The 13,101-nt window shown below is 44.2% G+C and overlaps 1 protein-coding gene across 1 annotated transcript; it reads right to left on the minus strand.

Annotated features, from left to right (window-relative positions):
• Positions 1-236: 236 nt before the first annotated feature.
• Positions 237-12,266, minus strand: LOC139266628 (G-protein coupled receptor family C group 6 member A-like). The gene is made up of 3 exons (XM_070884218.1): positions 12,070-12,266; positions 6,057-6,357; positions 237-824 (listed from the first exon to the last, which is right to left on the minus strand). Exons 1-3 carry the CDS (start codon positions 12,264-12,266, stop codon positions 237-239), a joined length of 1,086 nt encoding a protein of 361 aa, XP_070740319.1.
• Positions 12,267-13,101: the final 835 nt, after the last annotated feature.

The raw sequence follows: 13,101 nt of genomic DNA on the forward strand, positions 1-13,101 counted from the left end.
TTTTTCTTCATTTCAGCTGATGATCTTTTGTAGAACATGAGCTATGGCAGTGATGGCTAAATACACGCCGTAGATGGTGCCTGGATGAATATTTTCAATTAAATCATGATCATTCAGAGCATTGTTTGCTTTGGTACAAGCACAATGAGACACCAGATTAAAAATATCAAGAGGTTTGTGCTGCTGTGAGTTTGCATTACAGGTCCCTGTGTCATTAACACATCGATCTGAGCAGTTTAAATAGAATTTCTTCTATTCTTCAATGAACCTGTAGCACCTTTGGGACACAGATCCAACTTTTGCAAATAATCAACAAAGTTTGGAATGGTTCCATTTTTGAAGGAAAAGCCAAAGATGTTTCCAACTTTTTCAATATGACACAAGCTGGCAACCTGTCTAGAAGTAGACCAGGAATCACTGGCAATCCAGGTCTTACTCACATTCTGCTTAATTAATGTAGTAAACAGTTGGATAACTATTGGCACCTTTGCAAATAAAATAATAACTTCTGCCGATGAATTCTTAATGTTTTCAGCTATTTGATCTATACTCATTTCATTTACATCTTGGTGATTAATATAACTTGAAATAAGTTTATGAAAAGCAATACATATATTAAACTTCCCTGCATTTGAGATAAAACTGTTCATTCTAGCCTGGCCATAATCATCATCACTGCCAATTGCTCCAACCCAGTTCCATTTAAAATGATTGACAAGTTTAGCCATAGCTTCAGTTTGATGTACGTCACTAGGAATAGTCTGGAAAAATGATGGAAATCTTATTTTATCACTTAGAATGTCGGCTGAAGCTTCATAACTGACCTGTTCAAAAATCAAAATGAAAAGCAAATTATATTAATTTTACGTAATCAAAAGACTTGCACCTGCACAATTGTTTGCCTGGTGCTCTGGTGCTGTAGAATCTGCCTCCCAATGTAGATGGTATAACCCATAACACCAACAGTTTTTGCTACATTAAAGAACCAGTTGACGCAGCATGTCTCCAATGTAAGAAGCACATTAGATAATTAAATGTTTTATTAAAACAAGATGGTCCTTCTGTTGCTGGGATGCTGGGTGAGTTATCTGTGGAATGCAACTGGTCAAAGTTCAATAATATGGGCTACAAGTTTGAATTAGTAGTTTGAAGCTTCACTTCCTTTATTTCAAGGGTCAGGAAGAAAGTTGACAGAACTTATTACCCCTAGACTCTCTTGGGAGATTGAGCGGACTGGGTAGATTCCATGACAGAGAAAATTGTAATGGCCTGCAGTTGAAATGGGCTTGACAGGCTGAGTGACCTTTTCTAGTTCCATGTTCTTATGAATTCTACAACAACATAAGAACATAAAAAAAGTCAGAGATGAAAAATAGTAACTTAACCCATCAAAACTTTGCATTACCTTGATGGGCAAATGAGACCAAATGCTGTCCACTCTTTGGGTAGAGAAGATTTTCCTGATATCTGTTGCAGATATACTTTACACAGATTTTAATTTACCTTCTTCACTCCTACTTTGCTGCTATCATTTGAAATAAAAGTCTGGGTTTATCTTACCTATACATTTTAATATTTCACGTACTTTTATGAGGCCTCTTCTTAACCTTCCTCTTTCAAGACTTTACAGCTTTAACTGTTCTAATCTGTCGTTGTAGCTTTACATTTAGGCTCAGTCCTATTGCTCTTTTCTATACCTATTTTAATGCAGGCGTATAATCTTTGTGGCATGGTAACAAAAACTAATTAAAATGGTTTAAATCAATTGCAATCAATACTTGGCATAACTTCTAAATGCTTTTCTGGCTATTTATTCTAACATTTTATTTGCTTTTGAATTGCTTCTATGATGTCTGGATATTGAAAGCAATGCATCTACCATTACTCCTGTGTGTCGTTCTGTCCTAAGTCTGCTCATTATGGGCCCAAGTTTCCACAAGAAAAAAAACGGGCGCCCCTCCGAGCTGGGCGCCCGTTTTTCGCGCCTAAAACGGCGCCTAAAAAAATCCTCGGTATTCTCCACCGACTTACATGTCCTCTGGCCCTCGGCGCAGCCAGCACGAGCTGTGGGGGGGCGGCTGAAAACAGTGCCGGGACCTCTGCACATGCGCGCTACAGTGGGCACGCAAGTGCAGTAGCTCCAGGCGCCGAACTGTGTGGGAGGGGCCCGAAGCACGCAGCCCCTAGCCTTGGCCGAATGGCCTCACTGGGCTGCGTGAATAAGGCTCCTCCCAGGGCCAGCTCCTGCTCCCTGCACCCCCCCCCCCCGACCAGACCCGACACCCGCTCCCCCCCCCCCCCCCCCCCCGCCGACCAGACCCCCCCCACCTCGTTCTGGATGCCTAATTTGTAACCTACGCCTGATTTTTTAATGTGTAGAACAGGTTTTTTCAGTTCTACAAAAATCTTCACTGGCTCCATTCTACTTTAGTTTGGAGTATGTTTTCACTGTGGAAACTTTGAAATCAGGCGTCAGTGGCCGGACACGCCCCCTTTTGAAGAAAAAATTCTGTTCCAAAGTAGAACTGTTCTACCTCACTAGAACTGCAGAAAAAAAATGTGGAGAATTGCGATTTCTAAGATAGTCCGTTCTCCACCAGTTGCTCCTAAAAATCAGGCGCAAATCATGTGGAAACTTGGGCCCTATAAATTTATGTCACATATTTTTGAACTATATATGATGTTTTATATTTATCAGTGTTATATTTAATTTCCCACATGTCTGACCAATTACATAGTGAGCAAATTCCTTTCTACAAATCTTTAGCTGCATCATTTGGGGCTGAAAATAGTCAGCCCTTCCAGTGAACTCCTGCTGTAACTCTAATGGCAGGGCAATAGATTTGACCAGAAAATAGATGGGAACTAGTCTGTCCTTGGAGCTATTATGGGAACTCCATCTGCCCTTTACAAGGCCAGTGTTGTGGAACGGGAGCCAAGGCAACTATGGCCGCTCAGAGGTCTGGTGTCCAACCCCGTGCGGAGGTGGTGTGACGTAGGGATTCCTTCCCAGAAAGACAACTTAAGCCTCCAGGTCTGGTTTGTAAGGAGCCTGCCTTGGTCCCCAAGTGGGGCCATTATGGAAGAGATTTCTACTTAGTTTCTTTAGTACATTTTCTATTGTTCCTCAAAAGATGTACCAGGACTCAGAGGCCAAAATCACAGGAATTCCTAACATATGAAATCCCCTGCCATGCTCCCTCTGTGCTACTGGTATTGCAAAGAGTGGTGTAAGGGCTCTGCTCCTTACAAGGCTAATTGCAAACTGGCATGTAAGGTCAGGACTTGGCATGTCTAGATCCGGGCCTGGTTTGTAGCCCATCTGCCAAACTCCCACCGGAGTTGCAACAAAACAAACACAGGCAACTAATGACCCATTAGTCTTACTTCCATTCCATGTAAAGAAAATGGAATCGATGATCAGAAGCAAAGTTGAGGAACACCTGTGCAACAATATCCCAGTTAACAGCTGTCAGAATGGATTTACAAAGGGAAGCTACTGCCTCATCAAATTCCTTGTTTCTCTGAGAAAGTGACAAACCAAGTGGATTTCCAAAAGATTTTTGACAAAGTACCACATGAAAGGCTATTAATTAAACTGAAAGTTGTGGGGATCCAGAGTAAACCTGGATAATATTTAAGAAACTAGCCCAATGGTAGTTACATTGGAGTGGAGAAAAGTACTGATTGGGGTGCCTTAGGAGTCTGGTGCTGAGACCAATCTTAGAATCATAGGGGCCGAAATTGGTGAAGGGCAAGACCCGCCCAAGTGCCGCCCAAAGGACCGCCGATAGCCGCCAATATACCTGACGGTACTTGGGTGGGGTTTTCAGCAAAAAGATCCTCGAAAGGGCGGCCGGCGGCAAAAGAGCAACTTACGCCGTCAATCTGGCAGGTAGCGGGTGGGAGTACTCAGTCTTGGCGGCAAAGGTGCTTGCCACCCAAGTGCCGCCGAGGATGGAGTCAGGCCCATGGAGGGTCGAAGAGCTTCAACTAAAAAGCATCAAAAAAAATTTTTTAAAACATCAGAAGACCTTCAGGGGACCCCATCAAGGTAAGTCGTTGTAACGAAAACATTTTTAAATTGGTTACTAACCTCTTTTTTCAGCTGTTCATACCTACCCTCGGGGATATACCAGCCTCCTCGCAGCGGTCCACTCCTGTCCTGGCGCCGACTCCCGCCCACATCAATCGGGCATCTCGGCGGGCGGGAGTCCACTTATGCCACTCGGCTGTCCGCTGACGTCAGCGGGCGGTTCCCGGCGGTTCTCCCCTCCCGCCCGCTCCAGCCCAATTTGAAACTGGCACTGGGCGCAACATGAGGAGGAATGTCAGTGGCAGTGGGCGGTAAGGCCATCAATTTCGGCCCCATAGAATGGTTACAGCACAGTACCGGCTCTCTGCAAGAGCACTTTAGTTAGTCCCACTCCCACCCTTTCCCCGTAACCCTGCAATTTTTCAGGTACTTATCCAATTCCCTTTTGTAAACTATGATTGAATCTGCCTGCACTACCCTTTCAGGCAGTGCATTCCAGATCATAACCACTCACTGCGTAAAAAGGTTTTATCTCATGTTGTCTTTGGTTCTTTTTGCCAATCACCTTAAATCTGTGTCTTCTGGGCTTGTATTCACTGGAGTTCAGAAGAATGAGAGGGGACCTCATAGAAACATATAAAATTCTGACGGGGTTAGACAGGTTAGATGCAGGAAGAATGTTCCCAATGTTGGGGAAGTCCAGAACCAGAGGTCACAGTCTAAGGATAAGGGGTAAGCCATTTAGGACCGAGATGCGGAGGAACTTCTTCACCCAGAGAGTGGTGAACCTGTGGAATTCTCTACCACAGAAAGTTGTTGAGGCCAATTCACTAAATATATTCAAAAAGGAGTTAGATGAGGTCCTTACTACTAAGGGGATCAAGGGGTATGGCGAGAAAGCAGGAATGGGGTACTGAAGTTGAATGTTCAGCCATGAACTCATTGAATGGCGGTGCAGGCTAGAAGGGCCGAATGGCCTACTCCTGCACCTATTTTCTATGTTTCTATGTTTCTATGTTTCTGGTTCTCGACCCTTCTGCCAATGGAAACAGTTTCTCTCTATCTACTTTGTCCAGATCCCTCATGATTTTGAATAATTATATCTCCTTTAGAATTGTACCCTTTAGTTTATATTGCCTTTCCTCATTCTTTCTACCAAAATGTATCACTTTGCACTTTGCGTTAAATGTCCTCTGCCACGTGTCCGCCCATTCCACCAGCCTGTCTATGTCCATCACTATTCAAGACCATCACTATCCTCCTCACTGTTCACTACACTTCCAAATTTTGTGTCAGCTACAAATTTTTAAATGGTGCCCTGTCCAAGCAGTGGTTCTAGTACCGACCCCTGGGGAACACCACGGTATACCTTCCTGCAATCCGAAAAACAACCGTTCACCACTACTCTGTTTCCTGTCATTTAGCTAATTTTGTATCCATGCTACCACTTTCCCTTTCATTCCATAGGCTTCAACTTTTCTGGCAAGCCTAGCTCTACATAGAAAACCAGATCTACATGCAGCCTGAAAGGTATCATTGCAGAACACAACCACAAGGTAAATGTTTAAAATATACTTACCTGAATATGGAGCTGGGAGATGAAGGAGTGCCCATTCCGGATCCACATTCAAACCACATGGTCCACTGCCAGCCACCTGTCCCCTCTTGATTGTGATCTTAATCCTCCCTGATCACTAGCCATCATAGCCCAGCCTTCCCAAACCTGATCACCACCGCCCTCCCTCCCGATCACCTCTACCCACCTTCCTGATCAATCCTACCATTTGCATTCATAAAATCTTTCCTATAATGCAGAAATTTTCCCCACTGGATATATGACAAAACGCTACTTTCGTCACCAAACGTTAAACGTGATATTTTATGTTACAGAGAAGTGATGTGCTATTTCAGTCATTTGTGATTCATCTCCTAGTGATGTGGGCTTAATAAATTGACAGCACCATTGCTTTAAACAGCAAAAGTGTCAAAACTGTACAGTAAAAATAAGCAATGCACATACCTGTGGGATGAGGTACAGAGCCAACAAACTTGCAACTACAATCGATATTTCTGAGAATGTTTCCCCTACAACTGCTTTTACAATGGGTACATAGTCTGTGTAATTGCAGTGAACTTCAACACAACTGTCCGAGGAATTAAATTTGGAAAGACACCTTGTGGGGACTTGTATTGCAGCGATGGCATCAGAGCAGGTGTCATAAATTTCATATCCCAGTTTTGACACCCGGTAGCAAAGTAGAATTATCTGCTCAATGCTGTATATCATAGCCTGGGCTTGGAGAAATGTGGAAAGGTCAAATCTAGAAAATACAACAATACACACACATAGGAACATAGGAACAGGAGTAGGTCATTCAGCCCCTCGAGCCTGTTCTGCCATTCCATCATTTCAAGACTGATCTGCGACCTAACTCCTTTGGCCCATATCCCTTAATACCTTTGGTTAACAGAAAGCTATCAATCTCTGATTTAAAATTAACAATTGATCTGGCACCAATTGCCGTTCACGGAAGAGAGTTCCAAACTTTTACCACCCTTTGTGTGTAGAAGTGTTTCCTGATTTCACTCTTGAAAGGTCTGGCTCTAATTTTTAGACTTATGCCCCCTGGTCCCAAAATCCCTGACCAGTGGAAATAAATTCTCTCTATCTACCCTATCTGTTACCCTTAAAAATTTGAAAACTTCAATCAGATCACTCCTTAACCTTCTAAATTCTAGGGAATACAACCCTAATTTGTGTAATCTCTCCTTGTAACTTGACCCTTGAAATTGGGGTAAATCTACACTACACTCCCTCCACGGCCAATATATCCTTCCTAAGGTGTAGTGCTCATAGTACTCACAGTACTCATCATCATCATAGGCAGTCCCTCGGAATCGAGGAAGACTTGCTGTCCCTCCTGAAGTGAGTTATTTGGTGGCTGAACAGTCCAATACGAGAGCCACAGACTTTGTCACAGGTGGGACAGATAGTCATTGAGGGAAGGGGTGGGTGGGACTGGTTTGCCACACGCTCTTTCCACTGCCTGCGCTTGATTTCTGTATGCTCTCGAAGTTGAGACTCTAGGTGCTCAGTGCCCTCCCGGATGCACTTCCTCCACTTAGGGCAGTCTTTGGCCAGGGACTCCCAGGTGTCAGTGGAGATGTTGCACTTTATCAGGGAGGCTTTGAGGGTATCCTTGTAACGTTTCCGCTGCCCACCTTTGGCTCATTTGCCGTGAAAGAGCTCGGAGAAGAGCACTTGCTTTGGGAGTCTCATGTCTGGTATGCGAACTATGTGGCCTGCCCAGTGGATCTGATCGAGTGTGGTTAGTGCTTCAATGCTGGGGATGTTAGCCTGAATGAGGATGTTGACATTGGTGCATCTGTCCTCCCAGAGGATTTGTAGGATCTTGCGGAGACATCGTTGGTGATATTTCTCCAGCGACTTGAGGTGTCTACTGTACATGGTCCATGTCTCTGAGCCATACAGAAGGGCGGGTATTACTACAGCCCTATAGACCATGAGCTTGGTGGCAGTTTTGAGGGCCTGGTCTCCAGTATTCTAGGTGTGTTCTAACCAGGGTTTTGTATAGTTGCAACATAACTTCTACCCCCTTGTATTCGAGTCCTCTAGATATAAAGGCCAACATTCCATTAGCCTTTTTGATTATTTTCTGTGTCTGTTCATGACATTTTAATGATCTTTGTACCTGGACCCCCAAATTTGAACCTCCACTATTTTTAGCCTTTCACCATTTAGAAAATACACTATTCTATCCTTTTTAGATCCAAAGTGGATGACCTCACTTTCACCTACATTTACCACAGTTTTGTCCATTCATTTAACCTGCCGATATCCTTTTGTAATGTTATGCTTCTATCTACACTGCCTACAATTCCATCTATCTTTGTGTTATTGGCAAATTTGAATAAATGACTTTCTGAGCCATCATCTAAGTCATTAATAAATACTGTGAATAGTTGAGGCCCCAACACAGATCCTTGCAGTAAACCACTAATCACCTCCTGCCAATTTGAGTACCTGCCCATTATCCCTACTGCCTGTCTCCTGCCACTCAGCCAATTTCCTAACCAGATCAATAATTTGCCCTCAATTCCATGGGCTTCTATGTTAGTTAACAGTCTCTTATGTGGGACTTTATCAAGTGCCTTCTGCAAGTCTATGTAAATAACATTCATAGACATTCCCCTGTCCACTACTTTACTCACCCCTTCAAAAAATTCAATCACGTTTGTCAGGCATGATCTACCTTTCACAAACCCATGCTGGCTCTCTCTGATCAACAGAAAATGTTTGTGGTGTTCAGCCAGCCTATCCTTAATTATAGACTCTAGCAATTTCCTGGCAACAGATGTTGGTCTAACTGGTCTATAATTCTATGGTTTCCCTTTCTCACCATTTTTAAATATCAGTTACATGTGCAATTTTCCAATCTAAAGGAATGGTTCCTGAATCGAGAGAACTTTGGAAGATTAAGGGGCCGAAATTGCCCACCGCCCAAAACGAGTCGCATCTACCATATGGGGCGTCCAAACCGGAGAAGTTCAGCACTTCATGTTTTTTTGGAGCGGAGCGGAGTGGCCTCATCATGGGTGTGGAAGTGGGGGCGGAGCGGAGTACCCACACTGCAAGGCATCAGCGCCATGCTGATGAAGTCATCGCACTGGTATGTCACAACGTCCCTCCTCGTCAGTTAAAGGGGAGGGCCGCTACGAACTCTGCAGCCACTTTAGTGGCAAACACTGGGCCACCAGGGAGGGTTTGGCTGGGCCAACAGCCTTGCACCCAAGAGGGCACATGTTGGCGGCCTGCCCGAACCCGCGGCCATAGATGTTGGCCCGACCTGGCTGTTGGCCATCAAAAACAAATAACATGGCGTTGCCGGCAGTGCCACCTTCCCTTTAAGAGTGGCTGTGTCGCCAAGCCACACAGAGTGTACCAACAGCAAAAGCTGCCAGTGGCACCGACTGGTGGTGGGGCTGCTCCCGCAGGGCAATTCTGGGAAAGGGGCAATTTCGGGAAGAGATTACTGCCGGTCGGTAAGGGGTTTTCATGTGCAAGCCGCGGTGGGAAACCGCTCCAAAACTGAGGAAGGGCAATTTCGAAACTGGCAACCACTCCATGGAGACGCGCCGGCCATTCCGCATCGACCCATGGCCGCTGCTTTCAGGTAGCCAGAGGCCTTATAAAAAGGGGAAATTTCGGCTCCTAGGAATGCAATCCATTACAGCTTCAATATTTTCCCCTTATGACACATCAGACAGGTATTTATCAGTAAATACAATCAATTACAAACCAAGTTAGTATGTAATTTTTGGATAAGCAAGAGCTTAACATACTATCAGTGGTAAATGAAAACCTTCCATCAGTGCTGAACCATGATAATAACAGGTTAGAACCAGGATAAACATCAACTAAGGCACCAAGTTGCTGCGAGTCACCAATCCTAACTTACGTCCCGGGATCTTCCCATTAGGAACCTCCGTTTTGACTCTGCCGGAGTATACAGGGTCAGTGGGAGATTCAGTAATTTAAATATTCGTAGTGAGTGCCCATGCCACATAAACTACATCTCAGGCAACCACCATTGTGGGGGAGGAGAAAGAAATAGCAGCTGAGGTTGGCTGTTTTAAAGGATCCTGGCAGCCCAGTTTCTGAAACGACATTGTTTGCATTGCTGGCATATATTGAAATATGCAAACTATCAGATGAATGCGCCACTTTCTAGTTGGCTGAACTACCAAGATCTCTGTTCTAAAAGGAGTTCAGCATGTACATTGTATACAAACATTGACAGGTGTGCGAGGAGTGATCATCAGCAAACAGACTGAGGTGCCCTGTCTTTACATCAAAGAAAGGACACCCAATATACATTGTGTCCTGCCCAGTGGTTTATGTTCCTGCTTTGTACTATATATACCACTTTAGATGGCTAAAAGGAGCTCATCTCTCATGTAATACCCATCATTATTTTAAAAAGCACAAGGCATCTGAATTTTGCCAATTGGAAGATCTATGCCTGGGATTGATCCCTGATTTGTATGAATTAACTCATCCTAATCAGGTTCTACAATTGCTCTTAGCATGTCTGGCTCTAGAGAGTGGGACAAAAATTGCTGATTGCTGTGTGGAAATTCCTACTGGAAGCATACTTTTGAGGTTGTTTGACTGTGATAGATCAATGGATGAATTGCACATGCATGAGCAATGGCTACTGGAGTGAAGTACTCAGATGCCTTTATTGTTCTTGGAATTGGACACACCAGATTGTATTGTTGGTGAGGGATATAAGGAAAGAAAATTGTAATGGGAAATAGTTACCAATTCTTCTTACAAAGCTTGTAAAATAATTTGTTTAATTTTATAATGCATTGATTGAAACAAATTGAAAATATGCATTGACTGTATGTCTAATATATCCTCTGTAACAAAGGCTGCGATTTCCCCAACTTTACCATGTCCATGGCAGGCGACGTCGGTGGTGGGTCCTGACCCCGCTGCTGGCTCCATCCTGCTGTGTAGAATGATTTTACATTGAGTGGGCTTGCTAAGCACATTTGGTGGCCAATTGAAGGAAGCAGGTCTGATGACATCATTTGATGACCGATCATCAGCTGGTTTCCTTAAGGGGACCATATGCAAATGTATTTTGATAGTTGTTCTGTCAATGTTCTTCAGCATTGAGATGCTGCAAACACTGACAAGCACAGCACAAAGGTGCACTGCTGCACCCAGGCCTTCTCATGACTCCCTCCATATGCTTATAGAGGGAGTCATAGCATGCAGGGTGATTCTCTTTCCTTTCAATAGGCAGAAGAGACCTCCCCAGGAGACTAATGCAGCCTGGTTGCACATTGCACAGGAGGGCACAAGCAGGAATGTCATCAGGAGGACCAGGCTGCAGTGGTCAATGATCTCAGTAGATCACGAAACATTATTGCAAAGCCACACTCAACCTCATGCTGCTGTGCCACACATCATATCCCCATCACTCTGACTTCCCTACCCTACTCTTGCACATCCTTACTCACTCCAACTTACCTTGTATCTCCACCCATCCCTCTCTCTCTATCTACATTATCATTTCCCCATCTCACTAGCCACCCCTCGTACTCACCCTCATCCTTTCAATCATACCAGTTTCAAGTTTCATGAGCACTGATGCTGATGTAATAGATGGCAGGTGATCTTGAGATGAGAGAAGCGATCTGTCAATGGTGAGAGAGGTTGTTCCAATGAGGTGACACTGGATACAGAGTTTACTCCAAACACTTGCAACCTGCATAAAGCTTAATCTGTCTTCCAAATGCAGTAAGCAACAACTTCTGAGCTTGGAAAGTGAACAGTTGTGAGATGGGAGTTTTTATAGCACATTTCCAGCTGTCAAGTAATGAGATGATTCCATGGTCATACAACTCCCGACTCCTTACCTGACATGAACTCCAAGCAGCGTGGACCCAACGGGCAACCTGGTAAACTCTGAAGGTGAGCTCAAAATACTACTTAATGGGCTGTTAACAAGATCATAATGACCTGAATTGCCTCCCCCGCCGCTGCATGTCAGGTCTGTTCAGCGCTGACAGACCCGACATCTGGGAAAGGCCTTTCCGCTGTCAAAAAAAGAAAATTTCCCACCCTACCCGCTGACCCCCTGAAAAATCCCCCCCATAGTACAGCTGTTGATTACTATATTTTAGGAAGGGACATTATTGCAAGAAAGGTACAGGTATAAACAGAAAGTGGAAAACAGAATTATAAGCAAGAGGGAAGCACGGGAATATTGATAGAAAAAAAAAAGAACTATAGACTTGCATGAGATGAGCAAATTAATTTGTTCACTTATTAATATTAGCTAAGAGTGAATTATTTCTGATTCTTGATTTCAAATGTGACAGTGCCTATTTTGTAATATAAAATGTATGTTGAACAAATGATACTGTACTTTTTAAATCAATATTTCTAGATCAGTGCAAAACTAATTGATTATATTACTAATAATGTATCTTACCCCGAGCAATTTAATGATCCTGGCTGAGTTCGGTTTGCCAAGTTTTCCACCTTTTCGTGGACTGGAAAGAGTCCTCCGGTGATGATGTCTCCTGGAGCTCTGGCTCCTACAATATCATCAGGGATATCGCAAAGTCTGACTGGGTGGAAAAGGAAAGTCCAGCAAGAAACAGCGAGTATGCCAAGTTTGGAAAACATGATCAACAATTCATCACCGCATCAAGCTGGATCTGAACTTAGATGAGCTGGTTATGCATTTAAGGGCTAACATGTTAAATGTTGAACTTTAGTGCAATAAAATGCAAACCACCATGGCTTTTACTGGACCATAACAGGGAGGAGCTATCCATTTCTACAGATTGGCAGGAGAAAGGAGCAACTGACAGTATGTATGTAGCATTCAAAGCCTCAAATGACAACCCCCTCAATTTTATAAAGAATAAGGGGTCGAATTTGGTCCCACCATTTTTGAGACAGTGTCACCGTCTGAATGGAGATTTTACCGTCAGGCGGCAGTTGCCGCCACCAACCACGAAATTCAGTTTTGCCGCCTGAAAAAGGGGATTGCAGCGTTAAATCAGGTGTTAAATCTGGAGGCGGTAAACAGCGGTAAATGGGACGGCAAATGAGGCGGACACATCCAGGCGACAATCATAATTTGTAACTGCGCCACAGACATACTGCCCCCACCTGGATTCAATTGAGGCAGTGATTGGGCGCGGCACTGCCTGATGCTTATCTTCCCTTCCTACGTACTCACTCACAGGGTGAAGATGGCAGATGTAACAGCAGCTCGCCAGCGCGCTCACCACTTCTCGGACACCGCCGTCGATGCACTGCTTCACGCCCTGGAGAGGTATCGAGAATTACTCAGGATGGAGGCTAGCAGGAGGCCACAGACCCAAACATTTCACAGATTCTGGTGGGAAGTCGCTGAAATAGTTTCAGTGAGTGGCACGATGCCAGGATAGTGGCCCAATATCGCAAGAAGAGAAACAACATGACTCGGTTGCTGAGGATGAGTATATTTGAC

Source organism: Pristiophorus japonicus, chromosome 7 (genome assembly GCF_044704955.1).
Source record: "Pristiophorus japonicus isolate sPriJap1 chromosome 7, sPriJap1.hap1, whole genome shotgun sequence".
In the NCBI taxonomy this organism is placed as follows: Eukaryota; Metazoa; Chordata; class Chondrichthyes; family Pristiophoridae; genus Pristiophorus; species Pristiophorus japonicus.

What these genes read in the sequence shown, in the direction of transcription:
- LOC139266628 (XM_070884218.1), bottom strand. Translation starts at nt 12,266, where the DNA reads ATGTTTTCCAAACTTGGCATACTCGCTGTTTCTTGCTGGACTTTCCTT. An exon ending in GGATCATTAAATTGCTCGGG is followed by an intron (nt 6,358 to 12,069) that starts GTAAGATACATT and finishes TGTATTTTCTAG; the next exon opens with ATTTGACCTTTCCACATTTC. An exon ending in CTCTGTACCTCATCCCACAG is followed by an intron (nt 825 to 6,056) that starts GTATGTGCATTG and finishes ATTTTTGAACAG; the next exon opens with GTCAGTTATGAAGCTTCAGC.